The sequence below is a fragment of the Ornithorhynchus anatinus genome, chromosome X1, assembly GCF_004115215.2.
Source record: "Ornithorhynchus anatinus isolate Pmale09 chromosome X1, mOrnAna1.pri.v4, whole genome shotgun sequence".
Classification (NCBI taxonomy): Eukaryota; Metazoa; Chordata; class Mammalia; order Monotremata; family Ornithorhynchidae; genus Ornithorhynchus; species Ornithorhynchus anatinus.
Genome location: NC_041749.1, coordinates 85,806,473 through 85,825,896, shown reverse-complemented (window position 1 = coordinate 85,825,896; position 19,424 = coordinate 85,806,473). Strand labels below are relative to the sequence as shown.

Sequence of the window (19,424 nt, the reverse complement as noted above, 5' to 3'; positions counted from 1 at the left end):
GACAAGTTTACTTCAAGAACTGAATAGAATTTCACTGATATTAGGATACCTGCTACCAAAAACTGAACTGCACAACAGTTGGCATTCCAGAGAATTTTGGAATAATTCTAAGAAACTTCCAATAGGGCATATATTGCTCGAACCTTACCTCTATCTGGTGGAGAGACTTAAATATTGACAAGTCAAAAGGTAGGAGATGTTCCTGAATGTTGCTGGTCCCAAAAGGTCCCCCTGTGCCAGTTACCTGAGGTCACAATTTGATTTAAAAAAAAAAAAAAGGAAAGAGAAAAGATACCATAAGGTAAAGCAAACTCCCTTCCTTTTACATCATGAGTCCTGGGTGGGCCTGGGACTGCATGTGAGTTTATTATCATGTAGGACTTAGCACAGTGCTTTTGCATCTAGTGAGAGCACTTAGTAAATAATATTATTATAATTATTAAAACAAGGCCACAGCCAAGCAAAATCTGAGCCACAGTTGCCACCTTGGGCTTTGAATTGGGAGCCCAGGACTTGCTTAGCCACTGCTTTCAAAAATGGGTTGTGCAAACTCAGTGACGGATTGGTTTCCTGCTGCTAAGATGCTCAGAGATGCTAAAGTCCGTTTGCAACACAATCTCCTTCCTCCTCGATCCTTTCCACTACCACAAACATAATGAAGACCTTTCCCAACGTTCTTCTCTGCCCAAATAATTGCCCAACAGCAAAGAGGTGGCAAACGTGACAGATTACAACTTAAAATTTATATGACTTACTTGCAGAGGCCTTACCTTTAGGTATTTGAGTCGGCATGTGAAATCCAGAATGTGGCCCAGGTCAGTTTTGGCATCTCCGCTTGCACAAGTTGGTTTACCCTGACGCAGTTGTTGAGTAATTGCATACAACTGCAACGGCCTAAGGGTAAAAACTTCTCCGGCCACTAAGAGCTGTTCACCTGAAATCAAGAAAGTCCCAAATGAAGTGCCCATCTTTTTAAAATACTCTAGCTGAAAAGGACAATAAGATTAACTCGGTATGCTCAACACCAGCCTCCACACTTAAATTTTTAAAGAGAGAGTTAGGGTGCAGTCACAAGAAAAAGTGTTAACAAAAACTGGACAGTTTATAGAACAGAAAGGATTTCTGCTTCATTACTCTCTTGCCAATGAGGACACCCAAACAGCACAAATACAATTTTGCTACTCTGGTGTAGAAGAAACAGGAGTTTAAAATAAATAAAGCTAAGTGCTCTGTTGAAGTATTCGTTCTAAATGGTGTGTCAGGGGAAGTCTAAATTTTCAAATCTTGATTCCTACATAATGGATGCCAAAAGCTATTTTCATTAAACACAAAATATATTCAAATGCTTTTGAGCATGAATCATTTAAGGGGCCATTTTGAGCTCTGAGCACAAAAATAAGGTTCATTCAAGTGAATTTATCAGGTGATATTTTGTTTAATTACTACCTCACCACCAACTAAGGGTTGGTCATTATCAACTACTTCAGAACAATTTTCCAGAAGGAAAAAGACAGAGCGAAAAAATGCTTGGGCAGGAGAAGGAAGAGAAAGCCTACCATGGAGCTATAATTTCCAGCTAAAAATTCCTTATTTACCTTTATGAAAAAGTTCTTCAGCCAGGGCAGCTGTAATGCCATTGATTTCCTGCATAGGAAAATAAAACACATTCAACTGGCTAGCTTGTTTATTATTAATCCACTTTTAGATACTCCCAAACTTGCCTACCAAGTCCCATTAACCTTTCTTTCCTGCTGAAATTCACGCTCTTTGGAAAGCTAAACAAAATACAGGCAGAGGCACAATAGCCACAACAACTTAAATAGCTTCATAAAGAAAAAATATTTTCATTGGGAGACTGTGTGGCCTTGTGGAAAGAGCACAGGGCTGGGAATCAGGAGACCCGATTTCTGGTCCCAGAAATGCCAGTTGTCATTTTGACAAGTCACTTTCCCTCTTTGTCTCAATTTCCTCATATCTCTTCTCCTTCCCTCTTAGATTGGGAGCCCCATGTAGAACAAGGGACTGTATCCATTCTGATTATCTTGAGCTACCTCAGCACATAGCAGATAGTGCTTAATGCATAGCAACATCACTGAAACTTGAAACATTTTCAAAAAAATACAAGAATGGATGTTAGACAAAACACTTGTCTGAAATTCCACACGAGAAAACTTTCATAAACTATGGCAACAACATTTCAAAAGCAACTGACGGGGTAACCCTACCTAGGTACTCTGAGTGAGCACAATTGAGAAAAATCTATGTCTTCGGTCATTTGAAAGGAGTACTTCTTAGTGGAAAGAGCCTGGGCTTCGGAGTCAGAGGTCATGAGTTCGACTCCCAGCTCTGCCACTTGTCAGCTGTGTGACCGTGGGCGAGTCACTTCACTTCTCTGTGCCTCAGTTACCTCATCTGTAAAATGGGGATTAAGATTGTGGGCCTCACGTGGGACAACCTGATTACCCTGTATCTCCCCCAGCGCTTAGAACAGTGCTCGGCACATAGTAAGCGCTTAACAAATACCAACATTATTAACCTTCAAAAGATACCTCTTCTCTTTTGTAAGATATTTGCTTTAACACAACAAATACCCTGGCAGGAAATGACCCTACCCATTCTGGCCCTCACTGACATCGCAACTCACAATGCATATTTGAGCACTCGAGCACATGAGATGAAGTGTTCCACAGTCATTCATTCAATCGTATTTACTGAGTGCTTACTGTGTGCAGAGGACTGTACTAAGCGCTAGATAGTAAGTTGTTAAGCGCTTACTATGTGCCAGGCTAAGCTCTAAGCTTAGCACTAAGCTAAGCTCTAAGCTCTGGGGAAGATACAAGGCAATCAGGTTGTCCCACGTGGGGCTCACAGTCTTAATCCCCATTTTAGAGATGAGGTAACAGTCACAGAACTGACTTGCCCAAAGTCACAGAGCTGATAATAATAACAATAATGTTGGTATTTGTTAAGCGCTTACTATGAGCAAAGCACTGTTCTAAGCGCTGGGGAGGGATACAGGGTGATCAGGTTGTCCCTCATGGGGCTCACAGTCTTCATCCCCATTTTACAGATGAGGTAAATGAGGCCCAAAGAAGTTAAGTGACTTGCTCAAAGTCAAACAGCTGACAAGTGGCGGAGCCGGGATTAGAACCCACGACCTCTGACTCCCAAACCCGGGCTCTTGCCACTGAGCCACTCGCCCAAGGCCCCCTTCTTATTCTGAGGGCACTTTTTACGCTGCATTTCAAATCAGTGGGGGGATAAGAGGCTTCAACTGTGGCTGAGACTCCTGAGCTTTTACCTTCCTTCCTCCCCTCACAGAGAGGAGATTGATGTAAAGAATAAAAGGAGAAACCAGTCCAATCTAACAGAGATTCTTGGCTAAATGCCTATATACATCAATGAACAAATAAAAGGACTGGCAGGGCCCTCCAGTGGTCAACTCTGGTCACCCCTGGTTCCCTCCGCCAGAACTTTGCTTCAAACAACTCAGACTGCCAGGTACCCATCCTGTTTTTAAACACTCCCCAGGGGAAACAGTCATCCTAGTCTAGGTCTCATTTTCCCCGCCCCATGAGAAAATTATTTCTCTCTAATCTCTTCTGCTGCTATCTAAAGTCATTTTCACTGACATGTTCCTCGGGAGACATGGTAAACAACCCGTCACCATCCTCATTATAGTTGGCGATAAATAACCAAGAACAAGGAAAGCCTCGGATGGAGTGGCATAGAATCACCTCTGGATTTACCAATCTGGTTACCTAGTTGGGCAGCTAATGAGGTGGTTTCGCACAGTTAATTTTGAGCACTGTCTACACATGAGTAATTTGTTACATTATAAATTATTTTCTATGCTACAATCTGTTGAACCCAGAGATCTCACAAGTTGCATTTACTGTGGCTTGAAGAGGCAGCAGCAAAGTCAGAGTGGGGCTAGTATGCCCAAATTCAACAGGTTAAGAATTTTCAAATCAATCCGTGGTACTTACTGAGCGCTTGCTATAGGCAGAGCACTGAACTAAGCACTCGGGAGAGTACAATAAAGTAGACACAATCCCTGCCTTCAGAGAGTTTACAACCTAGCAGGGGAGCCGGACAATAAATTACTCAGGTGAGGCAACCAACTAGAGATCTGTACCTGAGAGCTGTGGGGGAGGGGAAGGGTGAGTACCTAAATACTTAAGGGGCACAGACTCAAGTGCACAGGTGTCACAGAAGGGAGGGAGAATTGAAGACAGAAATGAGAGGATGGTCAGGAAGAACCTCCTGGAGAAGATATGATTTTTGTAGAGCTTTGAAGACAAGGAGAGTGGTCGTCAGTCAGATACGAAGGGGAAGCGAGTTCCAGACAGGAGGGAGAATGAGGGGTCAATAGTGAGGGAGACACGACTAAGGAACTAAGGACTAAGGAAGTTAGTATAAGAGGAGCAAAGTGTGCAGGATGGGTTGGTAGTGGGACAGAAGTGAGGGTGGGGTCGGAGCTGATTCAGAGCCTTAAAGCCCATGGTGAGGAGTTTCTACTGATGCAAGGATGGATAAGCAACTAACTAGATGAGATTTTAGAGGAGTAGGGAGACACGCCCAGAACATTTTTTTTAAGAAAATGATCCAGGCAGCAGAGTAAAGTATGGACTGGAGAGGGGAGAGGCTGGAGGCAGCAGATTAAGACAGTATGAGCCATGGACTGGGGTAGATAATACAAATTTAATGTTATATTGTATTCTCCCAAGCACTTAGTAGAGAGCTCTGCACACAGTAGGCGCTCAAGAAATACAACTGATTGATAATCAGATCAGTCACCGAGCTGGTGCCACATAGGACACAGTCTTAAGAGGGAGAAAAGAAATGAAACCAAGAAGCTCAGAAAAAATTTTAAAACAAATTTTATTCATTTCATTCATTCAGTCATATTTACTGAGTGCTTACTCTGTGCAGAGCACTGTACTAAATGCTTGGAAGAGTACAATATAGCAATCAACAAACACATCCCCATCCCACAGTGAGCTTACAGTCTAGAGGCCCTGAGTGCCTGCAGTGGTGTTCGGGGTGAGGCAGACCAGACCGTACCTCTGAACCTAAGATTCATTCAATAGTATTTAATGAGCGCTTACTATGTGCAGAGAACTGCGCTAAGCGCTTAGCACCGGCTACTTCCCTTTCCAATCCACCCCAGATTCCTGCCACAACTCAGCCCCTAGGGTCCGTGCTGCGGCTTTGCTCACAAGTAAATCAAAAATGGCACATTAAATCTCTACAATGTCATCTCAGAGGGCTCTAAAAAAAAAATCAGTGATCTTTAAAGAGCGCTGTACAATACAAGAGAGTTGGTAGACCGCCATCCCGCTCTTAAGGAGTTTACGGGAAAGTTCAAGTTTGAAAAGGAGGATTAAAATCGGTTCCATGATGCAGGGGAGATGGCACTAAAATAAATCATAAGTAGGGGGAAGCAATAGAGTATAAAGATATGCACATAAATGCTACAAGGGGTGGAAGGGGGAATGAGTACTTGAATGCTTAGTTGTTGGGAAAGTGAAGTGACAGTGTGTTGGGAGGGAAGAGAGGGGAGGAGAAATGGAGTGAGATGAGAGACGAATCAAGATACACTACCGGAGCAGATGTGATTTTAGAAAAGCTTTAAAGATGAGGAGAGCAGTTGTCTGCCAGAAGAAGAGGGAGGGAGTTGCAGCAGAAGTAACAGGAAATATGAGAGCAAGGCACGGTGAGTAGATTGGCTCAAGAGGAACGAAGAGTGCAAACCTTGATTTAGTGGGAGAAGAGGGAGGCTAAGTAGTGGGGAGAGAATTGATCGAGTGACTTAGAGTTGATGGACAGGAGTTTCTGCAAGACGCAGAGAGGAATGGGTGACCACTGGAGATTGTTGAGGGAGGAGACGTGCACAGAATGATGTTTTACAAAACAACTGGGAGGCAGAAGTATGGCCTGGAGGAGAGACCGAAGGCAGGAAAGTCAGCAAGGTGGCTGATGCAGTAGTCAAGCTGAAAGAATGAATAGATCTCTAGGCTATCGTGTCAACCATCCCTATGCCTTTGTGCATTCTCTCCCCTATAAAATGACTTTACTTCAAAGAGAGGCAGCATGCAGCTTCAAGGATTCTGAGTTGCTCTGGTTACAGACGTACGTATAGGATTAACTAAACCGATGTCAACTTTGAAAGGACGGCTCACTCAGAGTATTGTTAGAATGTTGGAGAAAGCCTAGATGATCTACCTTCCTCTCCTACCTTCCACCTACAGGAATGTGACAGATTTGGGAACTGCTCACTCTAATACTGTCAAATCACCCTAGTGTTTTTGTTGCAGAAATGCAGGTGTTTAAGCTTTTAGTTCATACAATTGGAATGCAAATTAATTTCCCCTGTACAGTCACTTGGTTGCATGCCATTTCTCCTTCAAGGTTAACCATCTTGGCTTATTGAATTTCTGTTGCCACAACAGATGAATTTATTACAGGGAAAAATAAAGAGCCTTCTTCATCCTCCCAAGTTAACCTTCTAACTGTACTTTGTCCTCAACTCTCCCTCCTCCAACCCCTTGCTCATGCCTGGAACGCCCTCCTCCTTCAAAGCTGACAGACTCCAGCTCTCCCCATGTTCAGAGGCCACCTAAAATCCCACCTCCCTTAACAAGCCTCTCCCAATTAACTCCCATCACCGGATCAACCCAACTGCCGATTAGAGCATAAAGAAATGTGCAAGTGGTAGTTCTCAGCACTTGTCTATCTATGTATTTTCAATTTTAAACTCAATAAATTCCATTATTACTAAATAGGCTTATGAATGTCCCCCCTTCAAGAGAATAATAGTAATTATGGCATTTAAGTGCTTACTACGTGCAAGACACTGGAGTGAGCGCCGGGTTGGATACGAGCAAGAAGGGTTGGCCACAGTCCCTGTCCCGCATAGGGCTCACAGCCTTAATCCCCATTTCACAGATTCGGTAACTGAGGCACAGAGCCGTGAAGTGACTTGCCCAAGACCATACAGCAGAGTGGCAGAGCCAGGATTAGAACCCATGACCACCTGATTCCCAGGCCCGTGCTATCTACTATGCCATGCTGCTTTGTTGTTCCTTGTGGTCAGGGAATGCGTCCTATGCTTCTGGTGCACTTTCCTAAACGCTTTGTTCAGTGCATTTCACCAGTGAGTACTCAATAAATACCAATACTAATACTATGAAGATTAAAAATACCATTTCAGCTCATGTAATACCTAGACAGATGAGACAGTGTGGTTTAGGACACATTTCTAGTGTGCTTTCTGCCCATGTTTATCAGCAAGGCGTAACTAAAATGAGGCCAAAGTGCACTGTTCTCATGATCGTCTCACAGTAGACAGGGCAAACAAGTCACCTTTGGGGTCACAAAAGACTACAAAATGTGTTACATTACCTAAGATGAGACTGCTGGCAACCTACTGTGAGAAGGAATCACCTTAATTTTCTTCACTGAACAAGAGAGCCTTGAAAATTAGCTTGCCAATTTACACTGAGTTTCAATTAACTTCACTGGAAAACTTGCAACATTTCCCCTTAAAAGGCAATCCCATTTTCACTTAATAGATTCTGAAACAGTAAAGACAGCAGAGTTCTAAAACCTAAGTTTCAGAAATTGGAAGTTTTTCCCTATGCAGGAACGAAATGGGTTTTTAATTTTGGCTATGGGAAGTTTAAGCACTCTGCCTAATCTGAATTATGCAAAACAGCTTATGTTCACCCTCTTTCAGTCTTTAATATGAGACCTTATTAACGACATTTTCAAGGACTATAGAGTTTTCAAACAAATGCATTATCAACTAATGTTATGTTCTACCTGGCAGGATAATGGGAATTGGTCCGAGAAAAGTTTTCTGCACATTTAGTTTTAAAATAATTTACCACTGAAGGTTATTGCTGCTTTTGAGCAAAAGCAGAGTCGATACGGCTCTAATACACACAATTCTCCTGTAACGCGGGGATTGTGTTCTTTCATAATCCCACATTAAAGTACCTTCCCACATTCAGCACCACATGCACAATCATTTCTTCCAACTCCCCTCACAATGTCGGAAGAATGTACCCTAATAACATTTTAACCAAAATGCATAGTGAAAACCAACACTGTAACAAAACTAAGTGTACAGGCGGGGTCTTTAAGAGGACGTGACACACACTGTAAAACCAAAAAATGTTCTATTCACAAAGCTTAGATATTTCTAAATTCCTACAGAAAAAACAGATTTATTGCCTCAATGTAAGGATATCCTTCCTCAGCAGAAAACCTCCCAACCATAGGGTGTGGTTTTTCTCCTTGTCCTTTTGGCCGGTCTAACATTTGGAGTCAACCTCAGTTCTGACCACTAATCATTTAAATCTCTCTGAGTGCAACACTAAATTTAAAATAAAGATGATATATAAGCAAGCCTCTGCCCAGACCGGGTGTCAGACCAAGCATATCTCGCTTAATCTTTCAAACCCAACTGTGCTAGTCTCAGAACAAGCTAAGTCTGAGGGTCTATGTGGGTTGATCTACTCAAGGCATGTGTCTTTAGCTCAAAACAACGTTTACAGTTGAAGTTTTTCTCTTTGGATCATCAACCCAAATAAAAAGTAACTTACATATAAATGAAAATGCAAGAAGTGTGATAACACTTTGGGTGCAGCAACAGGGAACTTGGTAAGTAGAGTCTGTAAGTAGACTTCCAATTCTTTCTGCCTCTTTTCCACCAGACTTTTGGAATTTTTTCCAATAATCTTTTTAGGAGGAAGCAGATTCTTATCAATCTTCTTTTCGGCAATGAGCTGTAAAATAAAAATCTCATGAAGACCAATTAAAGCAGCTCCTGATCTTCCAAAAAGGAAGCCAACAATTTCCAGGCTTCAAACAAAAATGAAATATGTAGGCCTATCAAATGTATGCTTTGAATTATCCAAACGTCTGGCTTTTTAATTACCTGGGTATAATTAAACATCACCTGGATTTCCTAGGGATCAGACTATTCGAATTTGACAGTGTAGTTAATCATCAAAAGTATTAGTAAATTCAGTCCCAGACCACCTGGAGAACTCATTAAAGCTTTATGAAAGTCACCCTGAATATAATAAGATCTTCCTAACTGTGACTGAAGCAAAACAGTTGGACTAGGGTTGGGGGAAGAGAAGAAAGGGGGACAGGATCCAAAACATTAAAACAGAAAGCTAACACATGCTGGTCACCTTCACCAAGCATTTAAAAAAAAAACCCAACAAAAAAAACACCTCCCATGGAGTCCACTCAGATTTCTACTGTTCTAAAATCAGCCTGAGATGGAGCAGATGGCTCAGATACTTAAGCCATACCTAACTTTGGAATGGCCAAGATTCTTTGGAACAAGTTCAAAACCAACAAAATGCATAGCCCATCTTCACAGTTTAGATAACATGAATGCCACATACTGAAATGAAGGGACTGCCTGGAGAATACAAATTCAAAATTAGAGTTTAAAAAAAAGGGCTCTATTGAGGTTATCTGGGATTTCTTAACACTATAAAAAAAACAGGGGGAGGGGCAGAAATCACCAGCAATAAGAGGTCAAATTTCTGGGAACCACCAAAATCCCTGGCCAACTGGCTTATTCCCACAGGGGAGCAATGTTTTAGTCACACTTAAAAAATAGATCACAGAGATCAAAAGATTGGCATTTAAAAGTAAGATCAAACAGATGGCAAAGAGTAAAGAGCAGTGACGAGAAAGTATTGATGTCCAAAGGTAGGAAATGGTAAAAAAAAAAAAAATAAAAAAACTGAACAAAGGCAACCCTAAAGCTGAGGTTGGGAAGTGGACTGGGAATTGGGGAAATCACTAAAATTATTTTTTTTCCTGGTTTCCAAAGATTAGTAGAAATCCAGCAGAAACAAAAAGATATCACTAAATGCTAGTTCTTCAATGATAAAAAAAAATGTGAGGGAAAGTTCTACTTATCAGAAAAAGCTAGTTTCACAATGCCCCTAAGGTATATATCTTCATTAATAACTACTAAAAATCAGTTTCTTAGAGGACAAAAAGGTAAATGAACATTTCTAGATTATCTTCTCCAAAGTCAAATCCACTTCACAAAGGAATCTATGAGCCCAAAGTAGCCACCCTACAATCATTACCTTTTCATGCAGATCATGGAAGTCACTGTAGCGATGTTTGACTGTCCACTGATGGCTGCCAACAGTAACCTGAATAATATACACCTAAGAAGGAAACCAACAGCGACGTTAGGCACTGTCCGTAATATTTCTAAAGCGAGTAGCCTGATTACCATGACGGTCACTGAAACAGGTGTAATAGCTGGTAATTCGGCAATCCTCATAAGGACAAGAATAATCAAACTCTGCTTAGACAGTGAGGCCCCCGTGGGACAGGGACTGTGTCCAATCTGCACATATTCTTTAGACTGAAAAATGCTTCCTTTAGAGAGAGCTCATACTTCACCCTCAAGTTTAGAAAATATTACCCCATTTTGACAGGGCTTTTCCCATTATTGTTCTTGTATGATCAGTTATGGCCTTCAAAGACTTTGTACTGATCTTTGCAGTAATGTTTTATAAAGTAAACCTGCTCTTGCCTTGCAATGCTTATTAAGAAAATGCTGAAACACAGTTGTCAGAAAAAGTGCCATATCTACTTTCATGTCTGATACATAAAATAGTTGACATTAAAAATTAGGCAATACTGTGTATTTCAAATTCAAGTTTAATAACAGCTACCACAATATATCAAAAATGCTCAATTTCAGAATTTGGAATGTGGTAGAACAAATATGGAATTATTAGGAATGTGCCCTTATGATTTCAGTAAGCAGTTATCAAATATCACAATTTTTAACATTTACCTTATTCTTCAAAGTCCTCCTTCAACTCATTCCTCCCGTCAAACAAATCTCCTTACTGTGCTCTGTACTATTGGAGCCTTTGCACCTATTATTCCCCACCTGAAGTGCTTTTCTCCAGCTTTACCTAAATTGCTTTCCTCCCTTTCTTCAAAACGTTACATTACTAAGACCTCCAACTCTTCCATGAAGTTTTCCCAGATGAACACCACTGAATTACAACTACTCTAATCATTCCAATTCCTCCTGCCACCCAGCTCTTAAGAACCCCTCTGTAAATTCCTGTGTATGACCCCTGGCTGTCTTAATTTTCATATTCAGTCTGTTGCTAAATCCCGCCGATTTTGTCTCCACGATATTTCCAGGACCCGCTTCTTCCTCTCCACCAAATGGCTACCACCCAAGTTTGGACTCGTCATCTCCCCATTAGGCTACTGCATTAGCCCCCTCACTAATCTCTCTGCCTCCAACCTCTCCCTTCTTCAGTCTACACTCTGCTCTGCTGCCCAGATCATTTTTCTATAACGTCATTCGGCACAAATCTTTCCAATCTTCAAAAATCTCCAATGGTTACTCATTTACCTTTGCATCTAGTAGAAACTCCTGATGATTGGTTTCATGGCTCTCCACCAGCTCTCTTTCTCCTAGAGCTGCTCTCTTCACTTACTCTCCCCAGTCTGCACTCTCCTCCTTCTTGCTTAGTGGGCCTCCCTCTCAACTCTCCCACTTCTGATCCCTTCCTTATGTTGTCTCCCCAGCCAGGGACCCCCTCCCGCTTCAAATCAACCAAACCACAGCCCCTTCCATCAAAGCACACTTGAAACCCTACCAGTTCCAGAAAACATCCTCCAATTAATTTTCACCCCTCAAGATCCAGTCATTCCAGAAGCCACCTCAGCACAAGCAGATATTCATCTACATATGCCCGCTTTTTCATCTTTCCATACTCTTAGTTATCAGTTGGCGGTTTTTCTCCTGTTCCCATTATTTGTAAATAATTTATGTCTGCCTGGTTCCCTCCCGTGGATTCTAAGTGCCTTGAGGGAAGGGACTATAATTATTATTATGGCATTTGTTAACCACTTACTATGTGTCCAGCACTGTTCTAAGCACGGGGGAGGATACAACTTAATCAGGACACGATACCTGTCCCACATGGGGCTCGCGGTCTAAACAGGAGGGAGAACAGGCAATGAATCCCCATTTCGCAGATGACGAAACAGGTACAGAGAAGTTAAGGTACTTGCCCAAGATCAGACAGCAGGCAACTGACTCCCAGGCCCAAGCTCTTTACACTGGGCCACGCTGCTCCTCACTATCTTCTACTTCTTTTGTATTTTTAAGTGCTGTACTTTGCACACAGCATGCACTCAAATACTACTGATAATAATGCACTTCTACTATTTATTCGATTGTGCATGTTTCCATATTTCAAAGCCTCTGTCACTTGTTTTTTAAGCCTATTTAGATGTTTGTATATTTGTGTTTGTCTTGTCTTCCCTAAGAGATGGTAAACCTTCCGGGACAGGGATTGTTCCTGCTGTTCCTTGGTGTGTTCCTGAGGCCTAGTAGTGTTTGGTACACAACAGTGGCTCAATAAATATGGAGTAATGTAACAATAACAATAATAACTGTGCTATGGTTAAGCGCTTATTATGTGACAAGCACTGTACAAAGCGCTGAGATAGATACAAGATGATCAGGTCCCACAGGGGGCTCACAGTCTAAGTAGAAGGGAGAAGGGGCATTGAATCCCCATTTTACAGATGAGGGGACTGAAGCACAGAGAAGTTAACTGACTTGCCCAAGGTCACACGGCAAGTGTGAAGCAGCGTGAGAGAGAAGTGAGAAGCAGCGTGGCTCACTGGAAAGAACACGGGCTTTGGAGTCAGAGGTCATGGGTTCAAACCCCGGCTCTGCCACTTGCCAGCTGTGTGACTTTGGGCAAGTCACTTAACTTCTCGGTGCCTCAGTTCCCTCATCTGTAAAATGGGGATTAAGACTGTGAGCCCCACCTGGGACAACCTGATTCCCCTGTGTCTACCCCAGCGCTTAGAACAGTGCTCGGCACATAGTAAGCGCTTAACAAATACCAACATTATTATTATTATTAAGTATGTGGTGGAGTCAGGATTAGAACCTAGGTCCTCTGGTTCCCGGGCCCACGCTCTTTCCACTCGGTCACACTGCTTCCTGCCTTTCTACCTATCCTCAGAGAATTGTCGTGAGGTTAAAAATGAGAAAAATAATGGTGGGGCACTTGGGGAATAAAAGTGCTCTACAAAAAACCAAGGTATTATATCCAGACAATGTGGCCTGCTAAGCCAAGTTAGTGTCAAACATCCAGTCCTCGATGCTGAGACACCTTGTGTGAGAACACCCAGCCTTGCTCCGTTAATCAAAGGAACTTCTGCAAGCACAGTTAATGGTAACTTTCTACTGTCTTGAGGGTCCTCCTTTACAGTGCCCATGCCTGTAAGCAGAGAAGCAGCGTGGCTCAGGGGAAAGAGCAGGGGCTAGAGAATCAGAGGTCGTGGGTTCTAATCCCGGCTCCGTCACCTGTCAGCTGTGTGACTTTGGGCAAGTCACTTCACTTCTCTGTGCCTCAGTTACCACATCTGGAAAATGGAGATGAAGACTGTGAGCCCCACGTGGGACAACTCGATTACCTTGTAGCTACCCCATCGCTTAGAACAGTGCTTGGCACATAGTAAGCACTTAACAAATAACATCATTATTACTATTATTATACCTGCGTCATTCCGGAGAACGGGGATCGGCAATATAAAATGGAATTTCAAAAGCTATACTTAAACCAGCCCGGAACGATACAACTACTCAGACCATCAGAACACCAATGTTCTTCACATACACGTGGAACTTTTGTGTACCCACTGGAACCACGAATTCCAGCAGCCCACAAAACTGAACTCGTCTTCTCTCTCCTCCATCTAACCTCCCCTTCCCTGTCTCCAAAGCCTGCAACCTTCATATCATCCTCGATTCCTCCCTCTCGATTCTCATATTCGGACTCACTGAATTCTGTCAGTTTTTCCTAATGAATCAATAGTTTTTATTAAGCGATTACTCTGTGTGGAAAACCGTACTAAGTGCTTGGGAGAGTATATTAGGGTGAGTAGATATGACCTCTGCTCTCGAGCAGTTTACAGTCAAGCAGGGGAGAGGGACACCCTGATCCACCCCTTGCTCTCCATACAAAGAGCTGCTCTGCTGGTCTGGAAACTTGTCCTATCTCGACTAGACTATTGGATTACCCTCCCCCAGCCTCTCCTCTCTTCAGTCCACATTTCACTCTGCTGCCTGGGTCATTTTTCTTCACATACCTCCCCACTCCTCAATAACCTCCAGTGATTTACCTATTCCCCTCTGCATCAAGCAGAGACTCCTGACCATTGGCTTTAAGGCATTCTATCAGCTCTCTCCTTCTTAACCACTTTTTTCCCCACTATCCTCAAGCTGGCACTCTTTGTTCCTCTCAAGCTCACCACCCCACTGCTCTCCCTTCTCATCTCTCCTGCCTCCAACCTCCTGCTCATGCCCTTCCCCCTGCCTGGAACTCACTTCCCCTTCAAATCTACCAAACTACTGCTTTCCACATCTTCAAGTCCTTCTGAAATCCCACCGCCTCCAGGAGGTCTTCCCCGATTAATTGGTCTTTTCCCCAAATTATATCCTCCCAACTACCACTGTTGGCCCCCTAGGCATTTATACACTCACAATCAATCACCTGTAGCTCCTCTGTACCTATACACTTACATTCTCTTACTCATCCACATGTCCATTTTTCAGACATTGGTGAATCCTTCCCACCAGCCCTAAAATAAATACGAGTGTCAGGTCAGGTTCCCGGTTTGGTACAGATTAGGCCAGGCACCAGAATTTCTGCCTATGAGGGATGCTGCTAAACTGTCCTCTTCCAAATTCCTTGGCCATGAGCTCACTGTGGGTAGTGACCATCACTATTTATTGTTGAACTGTACTTCCCCAAGCACTCGGTACAGTGCTCTGCACACAGTAAGCCCTTAAATATGACCGAATGAACGAACGGTAACAGTGACTGCGGAGTGATTACAAAATTGGGACTGTGACTCAAAATGTGACAATCTGAAGCTATCATTTGAGAGGTCTACTGCAGATGCCTTTCCAAAACAAACCTGGCAAATCTCCATTATCCAGGGCAGTAAATTTAGTTGGAGAATTAACCACCCATCGTCCTCCTCCCAACCCCTCACTTTTCTCACCTCACCCTGAGAGCGGGATGAGAAGGAGAAGGCAAAAAAGATACAGAACACCCCACTACTGAATTAATCTCCTTCTACCTTAATCCCAAAAACCTTGAACAAAAAGCACCCAGCCGATCAGTTATTCCTTAGGGACCAAAATTTCTGTGGAAAATGGGGTCTGCATTAGCACCCTGCAGTTTAAGTCGCTCGCCTCCCCTCGCACTTCCCTTTCCGCTCTCCTTCCTGGGGTTTGTCACTAAGGCAGTACATGTCATTTATGCATTTCAGTGTGGAAGACGACTAGGAACAGGAACCCCGGTTTAAAACCCATCCCATCCCCCCATCCCCACCCCAGTCGTCGTCTTCAATGATTCAAGTCGTGGGGTGTGTGAGTCGATGGAAGGGAAATCACTGGTTCAACAAGGTTAATGCAAGCTTAAACGTGCCCTCTATCTTCGGCCAGCATCCCACTCAGAGCGGGGGGCGGTCTGCTGAAGCCCAAGGAACCCCCCAGCCCAACCTCCCTTCCTCCTGCTCGGTAAACCCCGAAGGACTTTATCTAAAGGTCAACCACTCCCGCCCTGACGCCAACCTTGCAAGCTTCCAGGGTCATCCTGGGTGGACCCTACCCCTGTCCCTGCTGCTGGAATAACTGAGTCAGGGACAGACTGTCTTCCTCAACCAAGACAGGAGCCATGGAGATGGGGGGGGTGAAGGGGCGAGGAGGTGGGGGTGGTTAAAGGGGAGATTCTTTAATTCAATGGTATTTATTAAGCGCTCATTGTGTGCAGAGCACTGTGCTGAGCGCTTAGGAAGGTACAATACAGCAATAGGGTGACCTGTCCCTGTCCACAACGTGCTCACAGTCTTATTGGGGTAGAGACAGACATCAATACAAGTAAACAGACATCGACATAAATACAATTACAGATACATAAAGATTAAGGCTACTCGTCCCCAAGCCCTTGTTCCAGTCTCCCGGCGTCTTCCCCGACCAAAGTATCATTATTAAAAAATAATAATGATGGCATTTGCTAAGCGCTTACTCTGCGCCAAACAGGACTCTAAGCTCTGGGGTAGCCACAGGATCATCAGGTCGGACACAGTCCCCGCCCCACGTGGGGGGGTACAGTCTAAGGGAGAGGGAGAAGAGGTATTTCGAGCCCGTTTTACAGATGGGGGAAACCGAGGCCGGGGGAGTGACTCGTCCAAGGTCCCACAGCATGCAAGTGACGGCGGCGAGATTAGAACCCAGGTCTCATGACGTCCAGGTCCGAGCTCTCTCCGCAGTCATTTCGGGGGCTCCCCCTAGCCGGCTTCGGGCGGACCCTTCCCCACCTTACCGTGTAGTTCTCCACCAATTCCGAGCCCGGAATCCGGGCCTCCTTAGGCGGCTCAGCCTCCTCCTCCTCCGGCCTGAACCCCGACCCGGCCGCCGTCGCCATGTCCCAGTCGACGGGCGGGGGAAGGAGGGGAGCCCGGGAACAGTGAGAGGGGGTCACTGGCGTTGGCCCCGCCGCCCCTGCTCAGCTGCCGTCATCCTCGGGTGGCCCGAAGCCTCAGCACGGGTATGGGTGGCGGTGATGGTGAAGAGGAGGGTGGTCGGCGTCGCCGCCATGTTTGTTTTCAGGCCGTTCCCCTCAGCCCCTTCCCTCCCCCCGCCACCGCGTTTGGGCGCCAAGGGGGCGGGACCCGTCGCCGTTGACGACGCGCACGCTCCCGCGGGCTTGTTACCATCTGGCGCATGCGCGCCAGCCCTCCGTTTCGGCCTTATGTAATGCTCCCCCTCAGGGCGCGTGGGCACCACCCACGTGTACCCGGTATTCTGTCCACGGGACGCGGCTCTCCCGCCTGACTCGTTGCCCAGAGCCAGATGGTGGGGGATTTTAACCACGCAGAGCTTGTTTGCCCTGTATACGCCGGGTGTGGGCAGAGTGCTGTCCGTCAGAACTCCAGGCGACGGCTTAGTGGAAAGAGCCCAGGTTGTGGGTTCTAATGCCGCTCTGCCCCTTGTCTGCTGGGTGACTTTAACTTCTCTGAGCCTCAGTGACCTCGTCTGGACAATGGGGATTAAGACCGGGAGCCCCACGTGGGACAACCCAATGACCTTGTGTCTCCCCCAGCGCTTAGAACAGTGCTTGACACAAAGTAAGCGCTTAACAAATACCATAATTATTATTATTATTGTGGGGGAGGGTCCAGTTTTCAACAGGTCCATCCCCTGTCCTCCATAGATTCAGCCCAGGATGCCTTTAGGTCCAGTATTTTCATTCCCAAACCAGCTTCCCTCCACCACAGCTCCAGCCCCTTGAGTTGGTGTTCAAAGGAAGCTGGGAGAAGAACACAAAGGCCCTGAAGTGAGAGGTCCAAGAGATCCCTCTGGGAAAAACTCTACGATCCGGGACACATCACGCTGTTCAGCATAATGGCACACACGATGTCATCATGTTATGCTGTAGGCCTGACATACCAGAGCTGAAACCTAAAAAAAATTCAATCCAGAACACTAGCAGTTCCCTGATGACAAGCAGACTTTTCAGGTGGGGTTATGTCCAGCCAGTCACCGAGGAAGATGCCAGTCACACAGGCGAGGGTCACAGGAAAAGCAGCATGGTGTAATGGATAGAACTCGGGCCTGGGAGTCAGAAGGGCATGGGTTGTAATCCTCGCTCCACCCCTTGTCTGCTGTGTGACCTTGGGTTTTACTTCTCTGTGCCTCAGTTACGTTCATCTGTAAAAGGGGGATGGAGACTGTGAGCCCCAGGTGGGACAGGGACCGTGTCCAACCCAATTTGATTGTATCCACTCCAGCGCTTAGTAAAGTGTCTGGCACATAGTAAACGCTTAACAAATACCATAATTATTATTATTATCATTATTATTATTACTATTATTACGAAGAGTAAAGGGGAGAGGTGGGACCATGGCAGCTAGCAACCAAAGAGATAGCAGAGGATGGGGGTAAGGCCAAGCAGTGCAGCCCCCTCCCCAGCCTGGCACCATGTGACTGGGAGAGGGAGGTGGGAGGGAGCCCGCCACCACCACCTTGGAACACCCGTTCCGAGATTTTTTTTTTTCATACCAGAGTTGACTTCTGGCTGATTCCAACTCACTTCCAGCACTGGGCATAATAATAATAATGTTGGTATTCGTTAAGCGCTTACTATGTGCAGAGCACTGTTCTAAGCACTGGGGTAGATACAGAGTAATCAGGTTGTCCCACGTGAGGCTCACAGTCTTCATCCCCATTTTACAGATGAGGTAACTGAGGCACAGAAAAATGAAGTGACTTGCCCACAGTCACACAGCTGACAAGTGGCAGAGCCGGGATTCAAACCTATGACCTCTGACTCCTAAACCCATGCTCTTTCCACTGAGCCACGCTGCTTCTCACAGTGAATAACCAAGTGACCACTCTATCCATCCCCCGAATACCATTCACCTCTGTAGGTGGCCTTGGATTCTCCTTAGTGGAAACTTGGCAAATTATCCACCAAGCACAGCAGGGTAAACATTGCCCCAGATCTGTGCTCCATTCAAGAGGTAGAAGGGTGACCATTCCCCTATCCAGTACTGATACAAAACCAAATACCTTTAGATGCCAAATCTAACAGATTGTAATCTGTCTTAATCCTCCTCAGCCTCCCAGCTATCTTTCAACATTGTAGATCTCTCCCTTCCCCTGAAAACCTTAGTTTTACTGATACTGTTCTCGTTTAATATTCCTTTTACCTTTCTGACCAATCATTTTCAGTCTCTCTCCTTGGCTCTTCCTCTGCTTTAATAATAATAATAATAATGATGGCATTTGTTAAGCGTTTACTATGTGCAAAGCACTGTTCTAAGCGCTGGGAGGGATACAAGGTGATCAGGTTGTCCCACGTGGGGCTCACAGTCTTAATCTACATTTTACAGATGAGGTAACTGAGGCACAGAGAAGTTAAGTGACTTGCCCAAAGTCACACAGCTGACAAGCGGCAGAGCTGGGATTCGAACCCATGACCTCTGACTCCCAAGCCCGGGCTCTTTCCACTGACCCACACTGCTTCACGCTGCTTTCTACCCGGCACTGTGTCGGTCCCTCAAGGCTGTGTTCTGAGTCCCTTCTTTTCACTTTGCATTCACTCGCTTGGGGAGCTCATTCTCTACTGTAACTTCAACTACCACTTCTTTCTCTTTTTTTGACGATTCGAAAATTTACCTTGCTAGACTCCTGCAATTTCTCATTTACCCCACCCAACAGGACGTACTGCACATCAAACATAATGTGCCCAAACTGAACTCCTCATCTTCCCTCCCTAAGAAGTAGTGTGGCTTAGTGGATAGAC

General features: G+C 44.8%; 1 protein-coding gene across 13 annotated transcripts in view; it reads right to left on the bottom strand.

Annotated features, from left to right (window-relative positions):
* Positions 1–16,773, bottom strand: part of NISCH (nischarin) — a 44,600-nt gene extending 27,827 nt beyond the window's left edge. For 9 of the 13 annotated variants that reach the window (XR_003754458.2, XR_486601.3, XM_007671698.3 and 6 more), the window contains exons 1-6: positions 16,440–16,771; positions 10,131–10,214; positions 8,613–8,795; positions 1,596–1,644; positions 771–934; positions 149–244 (exon numbers count right to left, since the gene is read on the bottom strand). Coding sequence is in view for 11 of the 13 variants with exons in the window: in XM_007671698.3 (XP_007669888.2) it covers positions 149–244; positions 771–934; positions 1,596–1,644; positions 8,613–8,795; positions 10,131–10,214; positions 16,440–16,541 (678 nt within the window). In the remaining 2 variants the exon portion in view is untranslated. Of the gene's footprint in view, positions 1–148; positions 245–770; positions 935–1,595; positions 1,645–8,612; positions 8,796–10,130; positions 10,215–16,439 lie in introns of all 13 variants that reach the window. The other 4 variants (XM_007671700.4, XM_029050466.2, XM_007671701.2 and 1 more) reach the window with 3 other exon arrangements.
* Positions 16,774–19,424: the final 2,651 nt, after the last annotated feature.